The sequence below is a fragment of the Panthera onca genome, chromosome B1 (assembly GCF_046562875.1).
Source record: "Panthera onca isolate mPanOnc1 chromosome B1, mPanOnc1 haplotype 2, whole genome shotgun sequence".
Taxonomy (NCBI): domain Eukaryota; kingdom Metazoa; phylum Chordata; class Mammalia; order Carnivora; family Felidae; genus Panthera; species Panthera onca.
Window position 1 is genome coordinate 54,986,976 of NC_138342.1, and position 27,697 is coordinate 55,014,672.

The window sequence follows — 27,697 nt, forward strand, 5'->3', positions numbered from 1 at the left end:
ACCATCTTTTCATGATCACCTCCCTTACAAAAAATCAAAAATGTTTCCAAAACAATAAATGTTTCACCCTGTACAGAAAAGAGATAGCACTGCAGACCTAAGAATGTTATCCTTAGAAAGACCTGCTTGCAAAGTTAGCTCTTGCCTAGCCTAGCATGTGGGAACTTCAATTTTGGGAGGGTTCCCATCATTTCCTAACTGACAAATGTAGTTTAGTGTGCCTAAACTGCTTGTGCAAAAAATACAGTTTATGTCAAATACTTGCTTTCCTTCAGGGAGTCGAATTTTAGTACTTGCTAGGCAGAGTGCCTAGGTGACTACCTCCAGTAAAGATCTTGAGCATTAATCCCTAATGAGCTTCCCTAGTAGACAACATTTTATACATCTGTCGCAAATATTCATTGCTGGAGGAACTATGTGCCTCTGGTAAGAATCCATTGGGAGAGGGCTGCTTCAGACTTTGCCCATGTACTTTTTTTCTGATTTTCCTTTGTATCCTTCTGATGTTAACTATCACTTCTCTCACTTCACTTTCACCTGATGTTCTTGCTTACTATTTTCATGGAGGAAAAACAATAGAAAAGTAGATCTTTATCTTTCCACCCTCAATTCTACCAAACTACTTCCATCTGTATACTAGATCACAGTCCTGTCCTTGCCTACTCAAGGACTGTGATCTAGATTTATTCTCTACCTTTCTATGAGGTCATTTTATTTTTTTTAATTTTTTTTATTTTTTGTATTCAGGAGTCATTTTAAAGTTTTTATTTATATTCCAGTTAGTTAACATTTCAGGTATACAACACTTCCATACTGTTCATCAGGACAGGTGCACTCCTTAATTCCCATCATCTATTTCACCCATCCCCCCACTCACCTCCCTTCTGGTAACCATCAGTTTGTTTTCTATAATTAAGAGTCTGTTTCTTGGTTTGCACCCCCCTCTTTCCCTTTGTTCATTTGTTTTGTTTCTTAAATTTCACATATAAGTGAAATCATACGGTATTTATCTTTCTCTGACTGACTTATTTTGCTTAGCGTAATACTCTCTAGCTCCATCCATGTCGTTGCAAATGGCAGGATTTCATTTTTTTATGGCTCTGTAATATTGCTTGTGTGTGTGTGTGTGTGTGTGTGTGTGTGTGTGTGTGTGTGTGAATCTTCTTTAACCATTCATCAGTTGATGGACACTTGGGCCGTTTCCATAATTTGGCTATTGTAGATAATGTTGCTATAAACACTGGGGTGCACGTACCCTTTGAGTATTTCTATATTCTTTGGGTGAATACCTAGTAGTGCAATTGCTATATTATATCTATTTTTAACTTTTTGAGAAACCTCCATGCTATTTTCCACAGTGGCCGCACTGGTTTGCATTCCCATCAACAGTGAAGAGGGTTCTCCTTTTCTACATTCTATGGGGTTATTTTAAATAAGCAGATATGTGTAATATCTTATAATTAAAAAAACAAAAAAACAAAAAACCTTCTCTTAACCCCATATCTGCTATGCTCCTTTATCTTACTGTCTCTCCTTCTTCCCTTCCAACTCTCTCTTGAAACCACTCCAATCAGGCTTTTGATCCAATCATTCCACAGAAACCATTTTTATCAAAGTGACCAACAGCCTCCATGTGGCCCAAAATTATACTGTCAATTCTTAAACCTCAACTACTTCAGACCATTAGCAGTATTTTAGAAAGTTCATCACTCAATCCTTAATTAAAATGCTTTCATCACTTTGCTTCCATAACCCTAAGTTCTCTTCATTTTCCTTTAATCTTACTAACTGCGCATGTCTAGTTTCTTTTGATGGATCTTCCCACTCCTTCCCAACTCCTAACACTGGTGTCTCCCAACTTAATCCTTGGCTTATTTTTCTTTGCCAGGTTCAGTCTATCATTAGGAGATTTCAAGCAGTCCTAAAGTTTTAAATTCACCTATATATTGATAAGTCCCCAATTATTTATGTCCTCCCAGATCCTTCCCCCTAACTTTAAACTCATTAACCAGGCTATCTCTACGATGTATCTATCACAACCTCAAATCTTGATATCCTTCGCAAATCTGCTTCTCTCATACTTTTCCTCATCTCACTAAACAGTAAAGTTCCATTATTCTATTTGTTCAGGCAAAAAAAAAAACCAAAACTGAGTCATGCTAGACTCCTGGTTCTCTCTTACTCTACTCCATTAATAATGAATCCAACCACTTTTCATCTCTTCTGTCCAACAATATCTTAACTAGTGTTCATGTTTCCATTTTTGCCGAGCCCTAGCTTCCTCTCTACAGAAGTAAGGGTAATTCTTTTACAAGATGACTCAATCAGGGGACCTGGGTGGCTCAGTCAGTTAAGCATCTGACTCTTGATTTCAGCTCAGGTCATGATCTCACAGTTCGTGAGTCTGAGCAGCAAGGTGCATGGTCAGTGCAGAGCCTGCTTCGGAATCTCTCTCTCCCTCTCTCTCTCTCTGCCCCTCCCCTGCTCGTTCTCTCACTCTCTCAAAAAAATAAATGAACTTAAAAATTACAAAAAAAAAAAAAAAAAAAAAAAGGATGACTCAATCAAGTCACTTAAATTTTAATTTATTGCTTAAAATCTTCCAGGAGTTTCCCAATACACTTTTTCTAAACTCTCTATCACAGCCTGCCTCTCTGACTTCACCTCTCCTGGCTTACTCTTTTTTAGCCATACTGGCCTTCTTGAATTCTTCAAAGATGTCAAGTAAGCTCCATCAGAACCTTTACAAATACTGTTCCCTTGGTCTGAAATGTTCCACACCAAGTTATTTGTATGGCTCCCCTCTTCATATTTGTGATATGTGCTCTGAAAGATCAAAATGGACTCTTACTGCTTTTGTTCTATCTTTTCATCCACCCCTACTTCTGTCAACTACTTCCCATTTCTATCCTTTATCTGCTTAATTTTTCTTTATTACCTATCACTGCATGAATTATACATCTATATTGCTGGTCTTCCTCCACTAGAATGTAAGTCCCATGAGACAGGGGTTTGTTTTCTAGATATATCCCTATATCTAGAATACAGTATAGAATAGAGTCCAAATGAAGATTTGCATACTTAACTGATTTAATATTTCTATTAACGATCCAATTTAACTTTGTTCTCATAAGATTTTGCTGTGGAAGATGGTTGTATAAAACAAAGTCTCTCATAGAATGACTTTGTGGAGCTCTCAATGAACATAATTTAAATAAAATACTTACTCTGCTCTGACTTTACCACCCACCAATTAGATGGACGCCTCGAAATTCTACGACTTCTTGTAATAGTTGAAGTCACCTCATCAGGTACGAGTTTGTTCTTCTTGGACCCACTGGAAAATTGCTTCTTTTTATATTCTTTAGCTTTTTTCTGATTCTCTGCATAAGGAACACTGGTGCTATTTTTCTTGCTTCCTAAATTAAAGGAAACCATTAAAACAATTTACAATCTATTGAACCAAAGAGTTTTCAGAAAATCACAATAGGTAAAAAAACAAAACAAAGCAAAACAAAAAAAAACAAAAAACCTCAATTATAGGAATATCTTAAATTTATCCAGTGAGCTTCTTTTCACCTCCTTTTTTTTTTTTTTAAGTCAAATGTTCTCAATAAGATCTGTCAGTTAAATGAAACTTTTCACACTGCTTGATGACTAACATATACTTGAAATATGAATTCAGGATGAAGCCAATGTTACAGTAGGCAATGAAACTGGCAAAAGTGCTACCCAGCATTAACTACTCTAGATACAATCTAAGTTTTTGATACACCAAGTATGGTTCATAGATCAGTTGTATCAGCATCACCTGGGAGAGACTTTAGAAATACAGAACCTTGGGTCCCACCTTGCACCTATTAAATCAGCTTATGAATCAGTACGCTAACAAAATCCTCAGGGAATTCAAATGCATATGTAAGTTTGAAAAGCACTATTCTACGTGTTTTAGTCATTCTCCCAGTTAAACTGGATTGAGTGGAGAGAAGAGAAAACGAGCCAAATTATGTCAAGATTCCTTACAATGGTATCACTCTCCAATTCCAGTTTGAGAATAAGTTACAGGATTTGGCAATGTTCTGAATTTGAGATAAAGAGAATGATTTATGCTTATAAAAGGAGTAAAAGAAAAATAATAGCCTTAATAATGTGAACCAGGCACAAAAAAGTTGATGAAAAGGAAAGAATATACCTTACCAATACTGTGTTTAATATTAGAATCAACCAATACTTGCCAAGTAATGAGAATGGGAGATACTGGAAGGGTCACCACAGACAGTAAAAACTCGACAATAAAGGAGGTATTTTGGGGAGTGGATATAGAAAATAATAAAAGGGTCAGTTTTACAAAACACTAAAGCAAAAATAGAGAACTTTCAACATGGTTGCCACTAAGGGCACTGGGTGACTCAGTCAGTACTCTTGATTTCAGCCCAGGTCAAGTTCCAGGCTGGGGGAGGAACCTGCTTAAGATTTCCACCCTCCCCCCCTCCCAGATTTGCATTCCTAAGCTTTCAAAACAAAACAAAAACAAAAACAAACATAGTTACCACTAATAAGTGGTTTAAGGAATTATCTGTAAAATGGCAAGAATCCTCAGCAGTGAGCATCACTTTCAGGCCTACTATGTGTCCACCCTCATTTTTCATTCTCTAACTCCTTTTCTTCTATGTTTCCCTTTTTCACTTTCCCTTATATTTATCAAAAGTATTCTCAGGAACTGTTCTAATAAATGAGAGGTGCTCATGATTTCAGAGATAACTGCCCATGTTCATGAATCGACTTAAAAAAAAAATCAGTGTGAACAATGGAAAAAGGGAAAAGAATCTGAGGAGGAAAATGCTATCACCGAAGACTCATTCAGACAGTGATACAGAAAAAGAATATCATACAAAGTCAAAAACAAACCGATTATTTCAGAAACTAATTTCAGTTCAGGGAAGATTAGAAACTGAATGACAAACAATTTAGAAAACTAATAAACAAGAATACATAAAGAAGATATAATTGATATGTGAACAGACAGTAAAGTGAAGATAGTTGACTTAGAACTGAGGAAATATATGTCCTAAGTAGGGCAATGGCCAGAAAAAGAGGTGACTCACAAGCGATAAATTTCCACTACTGTAGAAAATTTTGCATATTTACACATAAAGAAGTATCGTTCTGAAGGTGGGACACGTTTTAATGAACAGCAAAATTATTCATCCAAAATAGAGTAATATTTCTGTCATTGATTAAAAATGTATGCCAATGACCCATAGAGATAACTGCTAAGGCTAAGATCTGAGGGATATTTTAGGAATAGGACAGATACAGTTCCTGTTCTCATGGAGCTTTCAGTCTAAATGCCAGAAGGAAAGATGGAAATCCAGCAACTAATTACATGTGTGATAAAATACAAAGGACGCTAATGGAGCATACACAGGAACATACCAGGGTGGCAAGTAATAAGTGGTATTTTAACTGAACACAAAACTTGGAAAGCTTGGAAAAATTAGGAAAAGTTTTCTAAAGGGCCCACAGTTGAGACAGAAGTTTGTTCACAGAACTGAAAGAAATTCATTATAAAGCAACCCAGGAGATGAATCTGGAGAGTATTAAGAAGCCAGAGGGTTTGTGCATAAACTGCTACAATAATCTAAGAAATAAATGACTCTAACTTGGCTAAAAAGAATAGCAAGAGGCATGGAGAGAAGTAACAGATATGAAAGCTACTTAGGGAGAAGTCAAAAGACTTAATTAACTTTATACGGGTTGCTAAGTAAAGAAAAGACAAGTTAAAGATGATTCGAGTTTCCTTTCTGAGCTATTAGATTTATTATGGTCCCATTTATGAAGACAGGAAAACAAAAGAAGGAGAAGTTTGGGAGAATTTAGTTTCCAACACATTCAGTTTAAGAAGCCTGAGAGACATCAAAACTGGAAAAGTCCACTGCCTCAAAATAAATCATCAGTTTAGGCATTACAAATCAAGTGCCTTTTTGTTGTTGTTTTTTTTTAATGCTTATTTCTTTTTGAGAGAGAGAGACAGAGTTCGAGGAGCAGGGAAGGGGCAGAGAGAGATGGAGACAGAATCCAAAGCAGGCTCCAGACTCTGAGCTGTCAGCAGAGAGCCTGATGAGGAGCTTGAACTCACGAGCCACGAGATCATGACCTGAGCCGAAGTCTGACGCTTAACCAACTTAGCCACCCAGGCGCCCCTGTCAAGTGCCTTTTGAATTAAAAAAAAAAAAAAAAAAAAATCTTCAGAGTAAAAATATCTTTGGACTTAAATTATCTTCATATTATTAGTCTTTGAAAACTGATATGGTTGGCAGAATAATGGCCTCCCAAAGATGTACTCACCCAACCCACAAATCTGTGAAAATATTACCTTACATGGCAAGAGACTTTGAGGAAATGATTAAGGTTATAAACCTTAAAACAGGGAGATTATCCTGAATTATCTAGGCTGGCCCAATCTATTTACATGTGTTCTTAGAAGTAGTGGTCAGAAAGATGGGACAATGGAAGACACAAAAAAAATTGGAAATGCGAGAAGGCTGGTATTGCTGGCTTTGAGGATGAAAGAAGGGAGCTATGATTCAAGGAATAGAAGCAACTTCAAGAGGCTGGAAAAGATAAGGATACAGATTCTCTCCTAGAATTATCAGAAACAAAAGACACCTTGTCAACACATTGATTTTAGTCCAGTGAGATCAATTTCAGATTTCCAACCCAAAGAACTATAATAAATGTATGTGGTTTTAAGTCACTAAGTATGGGGTAATTTGTTATGACAGTGATAGAAAATTAATTGGTAATTAATCAGACATTATATTCACTAATCAATCTAGATAAGGAAGAATTTAATATAACTGAAAATTAGCGTGAAGAATTTTGCATTCAATAAATGTTTAACACTCATAATTAGAGTCTCCTTCAAGTATACTTTCTTGATACAATGTTTCTTCCTAAGAACTTATGGATAAATAAAAATTTTGTACCTTCAAATTTTATGAATTCATATTCTACTTAAGGGACTAATAAGAAAAAAAAAAATTCCTATAATATAATCTCGGTTTAGTCAGAGATTCTTTATATTTTCTTCAAATAGCCAGCTGCTAATGAGAAAGTAAAGGAAGAACAAAAAAAAAAAAAAAAAAAAAGGAAGGGACGAAGCGGGTGGGGGGGGGGGAGGGAGGAAGAAGGAAGGAAGGAAGGAAGGAAGGAAAGGAAAGAAGGAAGGAAGGAAAAATAATTCCAACAAAAATCACCTGGGACATGTCAGGCATTTACAAAAGAGGTCCACAAAATAGAGAAGGTAGTTTTCCCCTTTATTTTAAGCAGAATTTTTCAAGTACACAAAGGTACACATGGACAAAACTATTATTTCAGGTAATATAAAGTCTATGATATAGATTACACAAAAAGAAAGCTAAAATAATTAGGTAATTATTAAAGTGGAATTTCTTTTCACAACAACTAGCTTAAATACTGTGCTTTAATATACTTTCTCCCAGGGGTGCCTGGGAGTTAGTTGAGCTTCCAACTTCAGCTCAGGTCATGATCTCATAATTTGTAAGTTCAAGCCCCACATCAGGCTCTATGCTGACAGCTCAAAGCCTGGAGCCTACTTCAGATTCTGTGTCTCCCTCTCTCCCTGCCCCTCCCCTGCTCACGCTCTCTCTCTCTAAGTAAACATTAAAAAAAAAAAAATTAATATACTTTCTCCCTTCTGTATCAGCAATACAGTATAGTCATCTAGAATCTCTAAGTACATAAAAAATTCTGTTGAATAGAATTTTCTGGTTAATAGTTTTTCCAATTGAGCATCAAAAGCATTTTTACTTCAAAACTTCTTAATAGTGTTGAAAAAATATGGGCTCTACGATGGGACAGATCCTGAGCCAGCATATTTTAACCATGAGTATTTTCTAATTTATGGGATTGTCAAGAAGGATTAAATTATGTTATGTACACCTAAAGTGTCTAATACATTTGTTAAGTGCTTTCCATTCCATTAACTAAAGAAATTCTATAAGAATGACGATCTTTTCTATTACTTAAAAAGTGGTACAAAGAAAATAGATAGATCTAGAAGACACTGCCATCATTATACCTCAATCACTATAAAATGGGTAGCCATGTAACGAGAGTAACCACACTTCAGATTGAGAGAATCCCAGTTTATGCTTCCTGTCCTGACATTCCTCTCATTCTCAAGTGTCCCAGTTTGGATGATAAATAATATAGTGATCCAAGATAAAAAGACCTATTGAGCTATTAGTTAGATAACTGTTCTGTGTGATTCCATTATTGTCCTGTGAATGTACAGGCATACCTGTTGGTCTACAGATACTACTGGATTGATTTTTTTTAATGGCAATAATTGTGTCTTACTAATCTTTGTAATTTCAGTGTCTAATGCAGTGTCTGGCAATTGAGTGAATATTAGATAAATGAGTATAGATGAATACTAAAATGATATAAAAGAGTATAATGTTTTATCCTATAAGAAATACTCCCATACTACCCTGGGTTTTTTTCCCCAGTTTATATTTTAATAAACCTCTAAGAATACATGATGCTGTCTTATTCATATTCTGGTAACCACCTGATTTACGGGCCTTTCCCCTTCACTTCTTCCTTTACATGTGCACCATCTTAGAAGCTACACAAAACTCAAGTGACTCAGAATTGAATTATATGTAAAACAGACATTCTAGAAAAGAGCCTACAGATTTAGGTTTACTTTGCCTACTTTCCAAAGCTAAATAGAAATAGTATAAAAACATAAAGCAGTAGAATAATGTTCATAGTTATACTTAATATAAAACACTTACCTACAGGCAGCACCTGTTTTTTGGAAACGGCAACATTTATCGTATCTTCACACTCTTCCATATTTCTGTCTGAATTTCTTTGTAACTTATCTTGGGTGATATGTGACATATTTGTATTTTTATCTTTAGATTGTTCTGTATCAACCTGTTCTTCAAGTACATTGGCCTTAAATTTTCTTCTCTGTTTTTGTCTTATAGTCCTTCTGTTTCCAGATGATTTCTCTGCATTCTCATAATACAGTTCATAGTTTGTAGATCTACAATGATTTTCCATTTCATTTGACAAAGCACAACCCTTATTCACTCCTTTTTGTTCAGAGGGCTGAGATCTCCCTACTGGGTGAGCTTTGCCAGAACGTTTGTCACTTGTCAAATCTGCAGTTGATACACTGTGATGTTTTTCTTTTGACTTTTTACTTTGAAGGAGTGCAGTGTTCTCTGCAGGGGTTACTGTGCATTGTTTCAGAGGCCCCGCCCTTCTGGGTATAGTAATCCAAGATGTACTGGCAAAACTTCTTTCTGATTCATCAATTATAAATTCATCCTCTAACAACTTTAGATCATTTGAAGGAGATGAATGAGGTGGAGCAGTTGCTATATGCCTAACAACAGGACTAAAACAGAATGTTACAATAAATAATAACTCAAAAAAGAAAGTTTTTACCTTTGCTTTCTGGAAGAAAGTAAAATAATCTGTGTAGGAATAAAATCTATGTATCTTTTAAAGAACAGTTCACATCTCAATTTTCCCTTACCCTTGAAAATCCCTCTCCTTTTACATTTCTATAATACCATTATACTCATTTATAATACTAATGAGATCAAAGAAAATTTAGAGCTTCAAGAGAGCCTAGACATCAACTAATTTAATGTTTCATTATATATATATATCAAAAAGTTGAAACCCAGAAATGTGTTAAATATAGCTCAGATACACTGACTGACAGTCCCAAATGCATGCTGTTATTATATATAATGTTATACTAATCATATGTTTGTATAGATGTATACAGATCTCTTAGGGCCCAGATTTCTTCACATCCAAAACAAGATTATTTCCTTCAAATCTAATACTCTAAGAAAACACTAGTAAATTTTACATTAAATTATATTATGTAAAAATTCACTCCAAGTTTGAATAATTCACACATTTTCAAATTTAACATTGTAATCATGGTACAGAAATAAATGTAATGTATCTAGAAAGGTAAACAATTGGGATTAAACAGCATCTTTTCCAATTAGCTGAGAAAGCTTTCTGGAGAATGAAGGAATTATTCAAAGGAATAGTAATCTGATGGTACTCTTTTGCATTTCCTTCCTTTTTAAAGCAACAGCCTCAAGCAAACCAGGTACTGAAGTGAGACATGCATAAATAAAAACTTAGGGTAAACATCCAAACTCCAAAGCTAGCACATGCACTCCTGTTTCTGCCTTTTTCACTTGAGTAAGGATGCTTAACCATTCTTACACATAAAAGAAGCAAAGCTAGAATGGAAGAATTAGATTACTATGTTTTTTCTGTCTTTTCATTAATAAGATATACAAAAAGATTATGAAATGAAAATGCCTTCTCTATTTCTCTAATCTCAAATCTGTGATAAATCTAATAACGTAAATCTTCTAAATATATATACTAAGAAACATACTATCTTCTAATAGGTAGAGCTTTAGCAAGTTTATGTAACTAGAAAATTTTAGAAATCTAATGAAAAACAAAGTCAATATAAATAGAAGACCACAATGAATGAAACAGAAATAGAAATATTAGTTTTCAACATTTAAAGAAATAGGCAATCTGGGGGCCTATTGGGTGGCTCAATTGGGTAGGCCAGTCTGGGTGGCTCAGTTGGTTAAGCATCCGACTTCGGTTCAGGTCATGATCTCGCAGTCCGTGAATTTGAGCCCCGCATTGGGCTCTGTGCTGACAGCTCAAAGCCTGGAGCCTGTTTCAGATTCTGTGGTCTCCCTTTCTCTCTGACCCTCCCCCGTTCATGCTTTCTCTCTGTCTCAAAAATAAATAAACGTTAAAAAGAAATAGCCAATCTGTTATAGATTTGATTTGTTTTATTGTATATAACTCATAATATCTGTTCATTTTTCATAATATACAGAAGTAATGCTAAGAACTTAAAAATTAAGATTTCCCAAACCAACCAGTAAGAATTCTCTATATCTGCTCCTCTATTCCACTTCAAGGGACTTCCATAATATCAAGATCATTCAAACTGAAGATATGCTTAGGCACAACATTGATACCTGCTCAGACTGAATATTTGTATACTTCCAAAATTCATAAACTGAAACCTAATCCCCACTGGGATGGTATTTGGGGGTGGGGCCTTTATGACAACAGAACACTTATGAATGGAAGTAATACCCTCATAAAAGAAGCAAGCCTCAGAGAGCCCCCTTGTCACCTTCTGCCATATAAGGTTACAGTAAGAAGACAGCCATCCATGAAGTAAGAAGCAGATGTCACCAGGAGAGGAAAAGGAGACTGGCACATGACAAGGGAAAATGGTAGGCCAATACAGGGACAAATGCAAATGTGCATGACCAAGCTGGCAAAAAGAGTTAACTAGGGAGAGTAAAGGCCGTAAACACCAGCTAGTAAATCTGAAGTTTATATAAGCCAGTAGTTCTCAACCCTAGCTGCCATTAATTCTAGTTAACTCTACTGTACAGCCACAGTTAAGAATCACTGAATCACAGTTAAGAATCAGTTAAAAACCTCTGAAGGTTTTTAAATAGGCGAACAGATTAAAATTTATTTTAGGACTATACATTTATTAACACAAGCAAAAGAAAAGGAAAAAAGACTTAAAACCTGTAATAGTGAAATACACCATGACATAATTCTATTTCTAAATACTGTCTTCATTCTGTGATATCATACAAACTAGAAAGTGCTAATATGGGGCACCTGGGTTGCTCAGTTGGTTAAACATCCGACTGTTGATCCAGACTCAGATCATGATCTCACAGTTCATGGGATGGAGCCCCACACTGGGCTCTGCACTGACAGAGTGGAGCCTGTTGAGGATTCCCACCCTCTCTCTCAAAATAAATTAATAAATAAATAAACTCAAAGAAAAGAGAAAAGAGAAAAGAGAAAAGAGAAGAAAAGAAAAGAAAAGAAAAGAAAAGAAAAGAAAAGAAAAAAGAGCGAGCTAATGGGCAAAAGAAATGAAAGCTGAATAAACTTATTTTCTTTCACAGTTAACTTAGTATTTATTAAATGATGGTTTTGGAGGTCATTTGCTGGTAAGAAACTACATATTCCTTATAGGTTGGGCACAATTTCAATTAAAATTTGTGCCAATTAAGATTAACTTCTGGTTAAATAGCACTAAGAATCCATGACACTGTTCAGAAAATAAAACCAAACATCTCAAAGGACAGTTTCTTAATAACTCACCTGGATTCACTTTTTCTTTTTACAGTTTCTAAAAACAGTGCTGAAAAACTCTTTTTAGTTTGTGGTTGAACTTCATATTCTGAATCTTGTACTCTTTTCTGAGATGTTCTTGACGATTTCCTCTCTTGCGGTTCTTCTGATACTTTATCCTCTGTTTCTGATAATTCATTTGGTATTTCTACTTTCTTCGAAACATTTTTATCTTCAAAATTTAACCTAAGAGGTAAAAGGACGGCAAGGTGAAGACTGTCAAAATTTGTTCAATTAGGAGTTTTCCTGAATTACCTTTCAGTTAAGAATACAGACCGCTTACAAAATTTTCTACTAGACGTTTATTTAAAATCTGTAAGTGCTGATTTATAACGTCTTAAAATATACAAGGCAAGTGCCCAGGAAAATTAAATGCCTTATTAGTCCATGGGAAAAAGTAAGAGAACAGGCCAAGAAAATCTATAGCTTAGAGCACTAGTTCTCAAACAGTAAAATTTTGAATCATCTGAAGAGTTTAAAATGTAGATTCTTATTCATCAGGACTAGAGAGGGTTTGAAATTCTGCATTTTTAACAAGTTTCCAGATAATGCATTGCTCTAGATACTGAGCCGTAGACCACATTTTGAATAGCAAAATCTTAGAATGTACTTAACTTCTTGGCTCCAAGAATAACACAAGACACCAGACAGATATTAGTTACACTCACTGCAAAGGTCCCAACAGCAAAGGACTTTGAATGATCTACTTTTCTTCTTAAAGGCCAAAATGTAAACCCCAAGAAATAGACATGGGTTTACCACAACTTATCCTCAAAATACTTATCCTTTGTTACCCTAGAAATGACCTGAGACACACTTATCCTTGTAATTACAAATAACATAGAGAAAATACTCTTAGGAGTTATAGAAAATTTATCATTAGAAGAAAATAATTTTTTTCCACAGAAAAGTTTACCCACAAACTTCTCTGAAATATACTGTAAGCTTTCCTATTATTAAATATAAACTGAAATATATGCTCTTCTCCCAATATGTTAATATTCCTCAATACTTGCTATAAAATACATAAAAGACCAAATTACTTACTCTTTAATATAAAAGGTAAAAATTTTTTAAACAGGATGACTATTACTTAAGTAAATAAAAATTCACCTTTTTCTGGTTTTAAGAGAAATCTCTGTACTTGAAGACAATGTATTTTCTGACTTTTCAGAAGTGTAGGTCTTTCTGTTTTGGGCAATAGATGAGACAGCACTTTGAGATACACATGTTTTTGCATCCAAAAGAACGAAAGGTGAACCAACAGATAAGTAAAATTCTTCATCAACTCCACCGTGATGACCTTTTAGTTTTTCACTTGACATTTTTCTTGAGTCAGGTGTATTTTTAGAACCAACATCAGTTGCCAAAATTTGCTGATGAACTTCATGGTCCTGAACTAGAAGAAAATTATATAAAGATATCAAAAAATAATAATATTAGAGCCAAATGTGCTTTTTAAAATTCAGCAAGTTAGAAATGGGTTTTCAAAAGACTTGCAGTTCATTAAGTTTATAATCAAAGATCTATGATCAAAATATGCAAGTGCTTTAAAAGTTCTAATTTATGAAATTAATGAATGTGAAGATGTATTCAATCCATGCTCTGAAGTTCTGAAATGACAAAAATTCTCAACAGAAATTCACAATTCTATGGAAAGTCAATTTACTCAAGATTTGAATAAATCTATACACAGCTAAAATAATAAAGTAATCTTAGAGAATTATGACATTTGATCTTTAGGTCAGTAAATTTAGTGGGGATGCCTGGGTGGCTCAGTTGGTTAAACGTCTGACTCTTGATTTTGGCTCAGGTCATGATCTCACGGTTTGTGGGATACAGCCCTGCATCAGCCTCTGGGCAGACATCGTGGAGCCTGCTTGGGATTCTCTCTCTCTCACTCTCTCTCTGCCCCTCCCCCACTTGCTCATGCTCTCTCTCTCTCTCTCAAAATAAATAAATAAACTTTAAAAAAATAAGTCAGTAAACTAGGGCAGCTAAATGACCACATTTGTACATATACATACACATATAGAGACATAACAGATATGTATAGAGATACATAAAAAATTGTATGTACATATATAAAGATATACATAAAATATATTCTTTATACATAATATTTGTATACATATACATACATATATACACATACCTTTATATATTTATACACACACTCTATTCTCTTAGCCGTATGCCTCCAAATGTCAAAAAAAAGTAGAACTGCTGGGGAGTATTCATATTGATTTATATCCTTAACAAGCAAATATTAAAAATTTTAAATGCAATCAAAAAAGGGCTTTTGGAAGATTTATGGAACAAGACAGCATACTCAGCTTTCCCTGCTTTTCCCTCTAAATTCCCTGGTAATTACCCATGAAACAATAAGAGAACTCTGAAAGCTGGAAGGGAAAAGGAGTATTTGCTAGGAACCTCAAGCCTTAAGCCACCAAAGACAATATGATGAATCCCTTGGGTTTTCTTTTAATCTCCCGTGTACCCCCAGACTGAGTTCTAGAGATTCCTGCGATCCAGAACCACCAGTAGGCATAGGAGAAAAAATAGCCTACGTTCTCTGGCCAATAGACTTGCAGAAAGGAAACACAACAAAGACCTAATGGGGAACCCCAACACCCATTCCACAACTTGGGCCACTAACTACTCCATTCTGCAGTGGCAGTGTCAGAGCAGCAAAGACTCAGGCCCCACTCCATAAGTTCTATAGGACAGCAGTAGCAGAGGAGCAAAGTACTGGACTAACCCTGTGCCTGGACCAACCTAGTCTCCAGTTAACAATCAAGAATAGCAGGCTATATGATCCACAAAGAGCTGCAGAATACTAAAGGCTTTTACCTTCCCAACCACTGCTTCCCAGACCAAGGTGACATTCTGAACCACAGTTAGTACACCCCAGGCCTTGCTTCACAACAAGGGCACCAATGGACAGTCTAAACTACGGCAGGAAAAACATAAAAGAATCCTACACCCCCATCCTGTCCTCCACCTGTCTCAAATTTAAGGAGATCCAATCCCAACAGCTTCTGACCCCAGCCCCGACGTGAGTGAATGAGGACATGGGGTACCAAGGAAAGCACCTTCCATTCACTTGACACAGCACCAGCAAGAACTGACCTGGAATCTCAGCAGCATCAGAAAATCAAACAGACCAAAACACCACTGCTTAGGACTCTAACACTTAATTGTCACTAGAAATAAAACCCCCAAAAGTAGGCAAGAACCTACACAATAAACCAAAACAAGGCAACTGTGTGCTATATAAGAAATGATTTAAATACAATCAAGAGTCTATTAAAATAATAACCAAAATGTCAAGAATATAATCAAAATGACTCATTATACAAAACCCAGAAAAACATAACCTGAATAAGAAAAATATCATCAGTGGACACATATGGACAAGATGAATCAAATGCTGGAACTATTTAATAAGAATTTTAAAGCATCCATCATAAAAATGTCTTAACAATTAGTTATAAATTCTCCTGAACAAAAGACCAAAACTCTCAAAGAAATGAGTTACAAAAAAAAAACCAGTTTTTTTAGATTTTAGCTATTCTTATAGGTATGTAGTGGTATCTAATTATTATTTTAATTTAAAATTCCCTAGTGAGGGGCGCCTGGGTGGCTCAGTCGGTTAAGTGGCCGACTTCGGCTCAGGTCATGATCTCGCCGTCCGTGAGTTCGAGCCCCACGTCGGGCTCTGTGCTGACAGCTCAGAGCCTGGAGCCTGTTTCAGATTCTGTGTCTCCCTCTCTCTGACCCTCCCCCGTTCATGCTCTGTCTCTCTCTGTCTCAAAAATAAATAAACGTTAAAAAAAATTTAAAAAAATAAATAAATAAATAAAAAATAAAATTCCCTAGTGACAATGATGAACAAGTCAAAATCACAATGAGATACTACTTCACACCATTAGTATGGCTATTAGTACAAAACACACACACGCACAGAAAATAACGTGTTGGTGAAGATGTAGAGAAATCAGAACCCTTATGCACTGCTGGTAGGAATGTAAAATGATACGGCCACTACAGAAAAGTTTAGTGGCTCCTCAAAAAATTAAAAATATTATTGCTGTATGACTCAATAATTCCTTTGTTGGGTATGTATCCAAAAGAACTGAAAGCAGATACTACAAGAGATATTTGTACACTTACATTCACAGCAGCATTATTCAAAACAGACAAGAAGCGGAAACCACCCAAATGTCCATCAATGGATAAATGAATAAAACAAAATGTGGTAATGTATAGATCTAGATGGTATAATGCTAAGTGAAACAAACCAGTCAGAGAAAGACAAATACCATATGATTTCACTCATATGTGAAATTTAAGAAACAAATGAAATGGGGTGGGGGAGGAAAAACCAAGAAACAGACTTTTTTTAATGTTTATTTATTTATTTTAGAGACAGTGTGTGTGTGAAGGAGGGGCAGAGAGAGACAGGTAGACAGAGAATCCAAGCAGGCTCCACACTGTCAGCACAGAACCCCACACAAGGCCCAAACTCAAGAATCGTGAGATTGTGACCTGAGCCAAAGTTGGAGGCGTAACCAACTGAGACACCCAGGCGCCCCAGCAGACTCTTAACCATAAACAACAAAGCAATGGTTTCCAGAAGGGAGGTGGTGGGTGGGGGAATGGGTGAAAGAGGTGATGGGGGTTAAGGAGTGCACTTGCGGGGTGCGTGGGTGGCTCAGTCAGTTAAGCATCCGACTTTGGCTCAGGTCATGATCTCGCAGTCTGTGAGTTCGAGCCCTGCGTCAGGCTCTGTGCTGACAGCTCAGAGCCTGGAGCCTGCTTCCGATTCTGTGTCTTGCTCTCTGTTTGCCCCTCCCCTGCTCATGCTCTGTCTCTCTCGGTCTTAAAAATAAATAAAACAATAAAAAAAAAATTAAAAAAAAAAAAGGAGTGCACTTGTGATGAGCACCTGGTGTTGTATGGAAGTATTGAATCACTATATTGTACGCCTGAAACTAGTATTACACTGTATGCTAATTGGAATTTAAATAAAAACTTAAGATGAAAGCTAGGATACTACATATACCACAACAAGAAAAGCCATAAAAATCACACATTTGACAATTAAAATAAAAAATCGTACTCATCAGGGCACCTGGGTGGCTCAGTCAGTTAAGTGTGGGCCTTCAGCTCAGGTCACAATCTCATGGTTCATGAGTTTGAGCCCTGCATCAGGCTCTGAGCTGACAGCACAAAGCCTGCTTCAAATCCTCTGTCCCTTTCCCTGCTCACATGCTCTCTCTCTCTCTCAAAAATAAACATTCTCCAAAAATCATACTCATCATATGGTTAAAGATACTATAAACAAAATATACAACTGTCGAGGGACCATTTGGAAAAATATCTGCCACACAAATTACAGATAAACAGAGAGACTCAATTCAAAGACCTCTCATAAACAAGAAAAAACTAATAGGCAAAGGATATGAATAGACAACTCAGATAAAAGGAAATTCAAATAGCCAGTAAATATATAAAAACAGTGCTCAAATTCAGTGGTGATGACAGACATAGACACTAAGTGACAATGAGATCACGTAATACTATCTAAATGGCAAAAAGAATAAAACAGTAAATGATCAGGTAAAAGGTACTTGCCTATACTGTAAAAGAAAACAGGTGTAAAAGAAAATCGTAAAGCCTCTTCTGAAAGCATGCATGCACATGCACTCACACATGCAAGCACACACACACATTTACATAGGTTTTCATTCCAAAGTTACCTCAGCAGGATGATGGCAGTAACAATCAGTAGCACTTTTTTAATCTTTGAGGCTTACCTCAAAAGAAGGACTCTTCTAATTTGAAAAGCATTAATAAAGTAAACTTTTAAAAAAGTTGCAGCACATACAAATAATTAAGAAAAATGAACAAAAGGAGAATAGAGACAAAGAACACTGACCATGTATGTACAAATATTGAATCATGTTGGGTACCTGAAGCTAATATGTTATATGTCAATTATAACTCCCTTTTAATAAAAAAAAAAAAAAAAAAAAAAAAAAAAAAAAGGATGCTCAAAAGCCGATGGAAAGGTCCATGTGAGAAGGAATTAAGGCTTCCTGCCCACGAGTGAGTCATCTTAGAAACATACCCATAGCCCCTGTCAAGGCTTTTGATGACTGCAACCATGGCCAACATCTTGACTGCCACCTAATGAGAGATTTCAACCTACAATCATCTAACTAAGCTGCTTCTCAATTTTGACCCACAGAAACTGTGTGAGATAATATTAATTGTTCAGGAAAAAAAAAAAAAAAGACAAATCTATTTGAAAATTCTTAAAGCTATAGTCCCTGTAATAATTCTTAATGTCTCTTACCAGATCATAGTAATCAATGTTCCTATCACTAAAATAAAGAAATAAGTAATCAAAAAAAGTTTATCATTCATGTTTAAAAAAACAAAAACAAAAACACTGACCATTCTGCCTGGGCTAATCCATGACCCCGTCACTCAAGCCAATACAGGTAACACCTTCAGCATTTCCTTTTAAATATGTCTAAGCAAATAACACCCATGGGAATGCCACCAACCTGATCTGTTGACAACTTCCCTTGGTTCTACAGTGAACTGCCTAGAGGCTTCTTTCTTCCTTGAAGAAACTGGAACTGACTTTGGATGTGATTTCTGGCACTGAGCCTAAAAGATATACAACATTAGATCTACTCCATTGTATTAGCAATTGAATACATTTGTTTTTAAATTGGAAAAAAAAAAGTTTGGAAAATAATAAAACAGCTGGTAGAGTTATATACTTGAATAACTACTTTAGAAAACAATTTGGCATTATCTAATAAAGTTGAAATTTCATAAATCCTAACATAGAAACAATGCTGCTCTGAACAGCAAAAACCTATCTTGACAATAAACTGGATAAATTATGATATAGACCTATAATATAATATCACACATTCAATAGTGAAATTCATAAATTACAGAATCAGGAATAAATAATTGTTAACAAAAAAAAAACACAAAAAAACAAGCCACAGAAGTAGGTTATAATCCCATTTACACAAAGTTCAAAGTAGAGGCATGTTAAACTATACACACACACACACATATTTACATATACATACACACATATATATGTATATACACATATGCATATATACGTATATATATACACACACATGCATATATATATATATATATACTATATTTTAGAGATTCACTCACTAGAGGAGTTAACATAGGACACCTGATCATTTAAAGAACTTGCTTACAAGGCTGGCCCTTGACTGGCAGCTGGGAATTTGGCTTTCCGAATATTTCCTCTATTACCAGCTGATTAGGTTGTGCCTACCATGCCAGCCTGCCTAGACTGTATAAAAATGTGATTTATAATGAACACCTGTTTTTTTCCTTCAGGAAGTATAGGATGTTGGTTGGCAGAGGGTACCTAATATAATCAGCCCCCAATAAAAACGGGTTAAGCCTCAGAAGGCTTCCCTGGGCAGAAAGACTATATGCACTTCACTGCTAGAAAGAACAAGTGCACTTTCTGCAGACCCAGTGGGAAGCATAAAAGTCTGACTATAAAATAAAGGATGGGAATGATGAACATAAAATTCAAGATAGTGGTTACCTTTGTGCAGGGAGGAGAGGGAGAAGAACAGGATTAGAAAGGGAAACATTGATGCTGCAAAAGTATTGATTGATACGTCTTACACTAAGGATAAGTACATAAGTGTTCATTTATATTATTTTTAATACCTTATATACATATAGTCTTTTGTACATTTGAAATATATCAAGTCATAAATTTTAAAAATATAGAAAAGGGAAATCTCATTCATACACTGCATGTAGGAAACAAAACTTGTAAACATTTTGCAGAAAAAATAGACAATATTTAACAATTTCATTTGAAATATGCATGTCCTAGAGAAATTCGATTTACAACATGTGCACAAGGAGGCATGAACAAAGGTGTACACTGCTGTAATAATGAATACATGGAAACAACCTAAAACTCTACCAATAGGGGGATATATAAGTAAAGAAGGTCCTGCACTGTTCAGTGAATACATTATAGAACTCAATTACATAAAGAAAGACAAGCAAGCTCTCACTAGTCTCTGTTCCTCTTGAAACCTCATTAGGATTTTTTAAACTGTATAAACCCAGGGCACCTGGGTGGCTCAGTCAGTTAAGGGTCTAACTCTTGGTTTCAGCTCAGGTCATGATCTCACGCATGACTCATATGAGTTTGAGCCCCGCATTGGGCTTTGCACTGACAACATGGAGCTTGCTTAGGATTCTGTCTCCCTCTCTCTGCTCCTCCCCTACTCGCTCACTCTCTCTCTCTCTCTCAAAAATAAACATTTAAAAAATATATATATTTCTTTAAGAAAATAAAAAATAAATAAAATGTATAAATCCAGAAGTATGTAGAGAAAAGAAAAGGGAGTAGATGGGAGATGTCAACAAACTTTGTTTAAGCTAGAAAGCAAATCAGCAGCAACTAATCAGTCCAGAAAGTGGAGAAAGTGCAGAAGGAAACACATTTATGTTTAACCCATAAGATCATTTATTAGAGATGCAAGGCCACTCTAAGAGAGGCTCCAAGTTGGGCCTACGAACAGTGAAGTTGTTAAAAGTATGTATACGAAGTAGTCAAGAGTTGCAGAGCCTCTCCTCTCCCAACTCTGGCATAGTAGATGTTTACTCTTGAGTTTCAGAATCAGAGAGACTATAGACTCAGACACAGATGAAGGTAACAGTAATATAGTAAAAACAGAGATTTTAGGCAGAAGCATTCAAATTGTGCCTTCCCTCTGCTACACGTGGTTGAGAACATTTGTCATTGGAATCAAGCTCCCAAGCAGAAGAGATTTGTTAGAAAAACCTACCAAACCAATTTAAAAAAAAAAAAAAAAAAAACAAAACCTATAGATATTAACACCTGGACATCCACAATGACATGGCTCAGATCATACCACAGTAAAATCTACCAAGGTACAAATTTTATTGTACAACAAGAATTTGCAATCACCATTTTAGTTTCCACTCTTAAATATAAGGAGACCACTAAGATTCACTGGATATCTGACAAAAGGCTCTAAAATAAAAGGAAACAACGAAGGTAAGCAAAAAGGTACTTGCAGGAAACAGAAACTACAAACAAGAAATCTTAATAACAAGGGTTAGAGGAACCTGAAAAAAGCTGTGCTTCCCCATGGTAGACACTCTGTATGGACCAGCTTAAAACCCTCAGCTTTTACCCCAAATTAGTTAATACTCTCAGGGAAAAAAATGACTAATAATCATCAACTCATCTTCTCAAGATTCTTCTCTCTTTGGAATTTTATCTAGATTTTGTTCTTTCCACAGCTCCCATGTCTCTAAAAATATGATGTTTGCATTTCATTCTTTTTAACTAGTTGTTGCAACAGGAATGTGGCCTATTGCAATTTGTCACATCCTACCTACAAATGAAACCTCTAGCATAACCCTGAGACCAAAGCCCTACAAGAATGTTTTGAGAAAAGAAAAAGACAATACTGTTCATGAACATAGATGCAAATGCCTCAAATACTAGCAAACCAAATCAAAAAAGGTTAATACATATGACCAAGTCAAGTTTATCCCAGAAAACTTAAAAAGTTGATTTAACTTTCAAAAATCAGTATAATTTACCACATTAAAGAAGGTCTCTCAATTCTGAAAGAAATGGATCTGTCTACATTCCTTGGAACCAAAAGGCTATATATAGTTCACCACAGAACAAGGGTTTGAACTGTGCAGGTCCACTTACTCACATTTGTTTGCAATAAATATAGCATAATAACAAAAATGTATTTTCTCTTCCTTATAAATTTCTTAACATTTTCTTTTCTCTAGCTTACTTTATTATAAGAATACAGTATATAATACACATAACATACAAAATACATGTTAACCAATTGTTTACATTATCAGTAAGGCTTCTGGTCAACAGTAGGCTATTAGTAATTAAATATTTGGGAGTCAAAAGTTTTAAGTGGATTTTCAACTAACAAGTGGGTCAGCAACCCTAACCTCTGCATTGTTCAAGGGTCAACTGTATAATTAGATGTTTATACAAATTTCTAGTAAAGCTATTTCTAGCACTACATAATTTTTCTCTCCAATTAGTATTGTGCTTTTGAATAACTTGTCTTTATTCATTAGCTTCACAAACTCTATTTGAAAGTTGGCTATTTTGTAGAGTTAAGTCAACCTATCCTCTTAAGATATGATCTATAAAAGATTGATTCCCAGGGCACCCAGGTGGTTCAGTCAGTTGAGCATGTGACTTTAGCTCAGGTCATGATCTTGTGGTTCATGAGTTTGAGCCCCACACTGAGCTCACTGCTGTTAGTACACAGCCCTCTTTGGATCCTCTGCCCCTCTTTCTCTGCCCCTCCCCAGTTCACACTCTCTCTCTCAAAAATAAATAAACATTAAAAAAAAAAAAAAGAAAAAAAAAGACTGGTGCCCTTATACAGCAATAGATTAACCTCAATATTCAGAAAACAACCAAATTTTCAAATCTGGATTAGGAACTTAAGTCATTGCCTACTTTCCTAAAAACCTAATTTAATTATTATTTTAGGAAAGGTGAAAATAATTTTGTTAAAATTTGGTATTTCTTTTTTTTTTCCCCCAAGGGTTTTGTTTTTTTTTTTTTTTTTAACATTTATTTATTTTTGAGACAGAGAGAGACAAAGCATGAACGGGGGAGGGTAAGAGAGAGGGAGACACAGAATCTGAAACAGGCTCCAGGCTCTGAGCTGTCAGCACAGAGCCTGACGCGGGGCTCAAACTCACGGACCGTGAGATCATGACCTGAGCCGAAGTCGGCCGCCTAACCGACTGAGCCACCCAGGTGCCCCTGTTTTTGTTTTTTTTTATTCATTCTGAGAGAGAGAGAGCACAGAGAGAGAGGGAGAGAGAGAGAATCCCAAGCAGGCTCCACACCAATGAGCCCTATGCGGGGCTCAAACCCACAAACCATGGGATCATGACCTGAGCCGAAATCAAGAGTTAGATGCTCAATGGGGCGCCTGGGTGGCGCAGTCGGTTAAGCGTCCGACTTCAGCCAGGTCACGATCTCGCGGTCCGTGAGTTCGAGCCCCGCGTCAGGCTCTGGGCTGATGGCTCGGAGCCTGGAGCCTGTTTCCGATTCTGTGTCTCCCTCTCTCTCTGCCCCTCCCCCGTTCATGCTCTGTCTCTCTCTGTCCCAAAAATAAATAAAAAACGTTGAAAAAAAATTAAAAAAAAAAAAAAAAAAAAAAAAAAAAAAAAAGAGTTAGATGCTCAACTGAGCCACCCAGACACCCCAAAATTTTATAATTCTAAACCCATACCTCCAATTTCAAACACAGGAAATGTCAAGTCAGAATTTTCACAAACCACCTCCAAATTATAGAAAGTCAATGGGAATATAGGATTCCCTTCTAAGAATAAGACTTACAAACAACTAAAATAGATGTAACTATATTGTGTAATGCTTCACTTATTAAAGCTATATCAGCTCTCCTTTTTGACTTACCTCTTTGCTTGATGACTGAATACAAATGTCTTCCATTTTAGGTGTTGAATAAAGCACTGATTTTGTAGAATTTGTGCTAAAATCATTGGTAAGACCTTAAAAAAAGCAAAAAAAAAAAAAAAAAAAAAAGTTTAAATGACATATGGTATAAAATCTTTGAGTTATAATTAAAAGAAGCCCTACATGAAATGTGAAGACGTTTGCTGACTCTTTAAACACAATTAGTTTAAATTACATACAAACATCGCTTCAATATTCAAATGTGCCTAGAAGACATCAGGAACTGAAAAAGACAAACAAGATTCCTGAAGAAATAATGAACCAGCTCTTCTTTCAGAGCTTATATAGAAGAAATATTTTTCCACTCTCTGTGTTTGTTTCTTTGGTTGGCCTATTCTCTTTTTTCAATACCTTCTGATGCTGACAAGCACTTAGAAAAGTTTTTGCAATAATTCACCATTTCTTTAAAATGAACTGCGAATCACCAAACATTCTCTCTTAGGGATCCTAAGAATTCTGCACATTTATTCCCATTACATGAAATACTTTCTCTTGCATAAGATAATTATTTATGGACTTCTAGACCATAGAACTCTAGTGTGACCTAAAGGAAATGACAAATTATGCTCATTTTTGACAGTATTATCCTTAGTGTAACAGAAGGTAAAGGATTGCACATGTACTCAAAATTCCTGGAAAAACATTTTACATACATTTATTTAAATACTAGAACACATTTGCTGAATTTAATATTAATGAATATCACAAATTTTCATCCAACCCAACCCTCAAGTCCATCTTGAAATGAAGCCTTACTTTTTTCTTCAAAACAATCTTGTAAGATTTCCAGTATGTTTTGGCCTTGCTTCGTATTAATGTCAGGTGCTCTAATAAGAAGGAATGAAGGGAAAATGTCACATATCATTTCCATAAGACACTTGCTATTTATGTTACCATCTACTTTGAAAATTTCATATCTCATTATAAAATGTTATTTTACTTAATGGGAAAAATATCACCTTTACTATGTAAGGACAAAACAAGTACTTGAGTCCAAGAGTTCCCAGAAAAGTATGTGAAGCAGTATGTCATTATGTATAATAACAATTATACTCCTTGAATGAACAGTGACATCTAAAGCCATCTTAGACCACTTTTATATCTAAACAAGAACATCAACATTTTTGAACAAATCCAATCAGTACTAAGACACTTCTTTAATAAAAACTCTATAGTCACAAGTCCTAACAGCTCTAAGTAACAGTCTTCCCTACAAGTTCTCAAATGCACTTTTGATTCAGTATCATTACCCTTAGCAGCTTATGAAACAGTATAAAATTTTAACTGTAATTTCACATGCAGTTGTAAGAAATGTTATAAAGGAGATCCCTTGTTCACTTCATCCCGTTTCCCCCAATGGTAACATTTTGTAAAATTATACTATACAATCACAACCAGGATGCTGATACCAATACAACCCACTAATCTTATTTAGGTTTCTCCAGTTCTACATATACAGTTGACCCTTGAACAAAATTGTTATGAACTGCATGGGTCCACTCATAAACGGATTTTTTTCAGTAAACATATTAGAAAATTTTTTGGAGACCTTCAACAATTAAAAAACTTGCAGACAAACCACAAAGCCTAGAAATATAAAAAATATTTAACAAAAAGTTAAGAATGTCATCAATGCATAAAATAGATGTAGATATTAGTAGATACTAGTCTATTTTATCATCTACTACAATAAAATACACACAAATCTATTCTTAGAAGTTAAAATTAATCAAAACTTACATACACAGTACACAGTGCCATTTATAGTCAAGAGATATAAAGACACAGTATTAAATCATAACTGCATAAAATTAATTATAGTTCATGCTATAACACTACTATAATAATTTTGTAGCCACCTCCTGTTGCTATTTTTTTTTAACTTTATTGATTTCTTTTGAGGGAGAGGAGAAAGTGAATGTGAGCGGGGGGAGGTGCAGAGAGAGAGGGAAAGAGAGAATTCCAAGCAGGTTCCGTGTTGTCAACGCAGAGCCGAACACAGGCTCAATCCCACGAACCCCGAGATCATGACCCGAGCTGAAATAAAGAGTTGGACGCTTAACTGACTGAGCCATCCAGGAGCCCCCATCTTGTTGCTATTGTGGTGAGCTCCCTTGTTGGTGACTATCCCTTTAAAATGCCCATATAACACTAATCATCTCTGAGTGAACAATTCACCTCTCCAGTAAATTGTGTATTGCAGTAAAAAGTGATTTCTCATACTTCTCCCACTCTTCATCATGTTTAGTGCATTACCATAAATCTTGAGTAACACCAGGGACTCAACAAGGTTACCACTAGTGATGCTGGAGGTGTTCCCAAGAAACAAAAAAATGTCATGACACTACAAGAAAAAGTTGAATTACTTGATATATACCATAGATTGAGGTCTGCAGATATGGTTGCCTGCTACTTCAAGATAAATAAATGCAGCATAAGGACCACTGCCAAAAAAGAAAGGGAAATTCATGAAGCTGTCTTTGTAGGCTAGAGCAGGACAAAACCTTGCACTTTCTGCAAAGTACCTTTTGATCTTGTACAGAACATACAGCTTTTATGTGGATGCAGGAGATGCTATAAAGAAGGCATGATTATGATTCTAATATGGTTTGAGAAAAGTTAAGTCATTACAAAACAACTTAAAGCAAAAGGAAGATGAAAGATCTAAAGCTGGAGAATTTAATACCAGCAAAGGATAGTTTGATAATTTAGAAAGAGATCTGACTTAAAAAATGTCAAGATAAACAGGAAATCAACTTTTGCTGAACGAGAAAGAGGCAGCAGACGAGCTCCCAGATGCCATTAAGAAAATCACTGAGGATCCTCACAAAGGGTATCTCCCTAAACAGATTTTAATGCAGACAAAAGTGTTCTATTCTAGAAAAAAATGCCACAAAGAGCATTTATTAATAAGGAAGAGAAGCAAGCACCATGATTTAAGACAGGAAAGGATAGGCTAATCTCTACTGTTTTGTGCAAATGCAGTCAGGTTTATAATCAGGACTGACCTTATCTATAAGGATGCTAATCCCTAGCTTTGAAGGGGAAGTTAAACACCAGCTGCCAGATTTTTAGTTATACTACAACAAGAAGGCTGGACAATGAGAACCCTTCTTCTGGACTGGTTCTATCAATGCTTTGTCCCTGAAATCAGGGAGTACCCTGACAGTAAGAGACTGTCTTTTAAAGTTCTTTTCATATTGGACAATGCCACTGGACACCCAGAACCACAAGAGTTCAACACAGAAGTGAAAATGGTCTACCCGCCCCAACATAACACCTCTAAATTCGGGGGTCAAAAGGATCTTTAAGACTCATTACACATGGTACTTTAGGGAAAAGTCTGTCAACACTATGGAACAGGAACCCAATAGAGACAACATTATGAAAGTCTGGAAGCATTAAAGCATTGAAGATATCACTGTTACAGAAAAGGCTGTGAACACCATCAAGACCGAAACAATAAATTCCTACTAGAAAAAACTGTAGGCAGATGTTGTACATGACTTCACAGGATTTACAACAGAGCAAATCAAGAAAATCATGGACATGGGGCACTGGGATGGCTCAATCAGTTAAAAATCCAACTCTTGACCTCGGCTCAGGTAATGATCTCACAGTCTGAGATGGAGCCCCACCTTGGCTCGGTGCTGGGTGGGAGCCTGCTTAAGATTCTCTCTCTCCCTCTCCACTCCCACCCTCACTCAAGCATGTGCACATGCTCTCTCTCTCTCTCTCTATCAAAAAAAAATAATAAATAAATAAAAATTAAAATAAATACATAAAATCATGAAT

The 27,697-nt window shown here is 35.8% G+C and overlaps 1 protein-coding gene across 4 annotated transcripts in view; it reads right to left on the bottom strand.

Moving 5' to 3' along the window:
- Positions 1 to 27,697, bottom strand: part of CENPC (centromere protein C) — an 81,273-nt gene that overhangs the window by 47,177 nt on the left and 6,399 nt on the right. For all 4 annotated transcript variants that reach the window (XR_009616367.3, XM_060654951.3, XM_060654952.3 and 1 more), the window contains exons 3-9: positions 24,659 to 24,729; positions 23,843 to 23,937; positions 18,858 to 18,963; positions 13,393 to 13,678; positions 12,250 to 12,465; positions 8,829 to 9,442; positions 3,228 to 3,419 (exon numbers count right to left, since the gene is read on the bottom strand). Coding sequence is in view for 3 of the 4 variants with exons in the window: in XM_060654951.3 (XP_060510934.3) it covers positions 3,228 to 3,419; positions 8,829 to 9,442; positions 12,250 to 12,465; positions 13,393 to 13,678; positions 18,858 to 18,963; positions 23,843 to 23,937; positions 24,659 to 24,729 (1,580 nt within the window). In the remaining variant the exon portion in view is untranslated. The remainder of the gene's footprint in view (positions 1 to 3,227; positions 3,420 to 8,828; positions 9,443 to 12,249; positions 12,466 to 13,392; positions 13,679 to 18,857; positions 18,964 to 23,842; positions 23,938 to 24,658; positions 24,730 to 27,697) is intronic.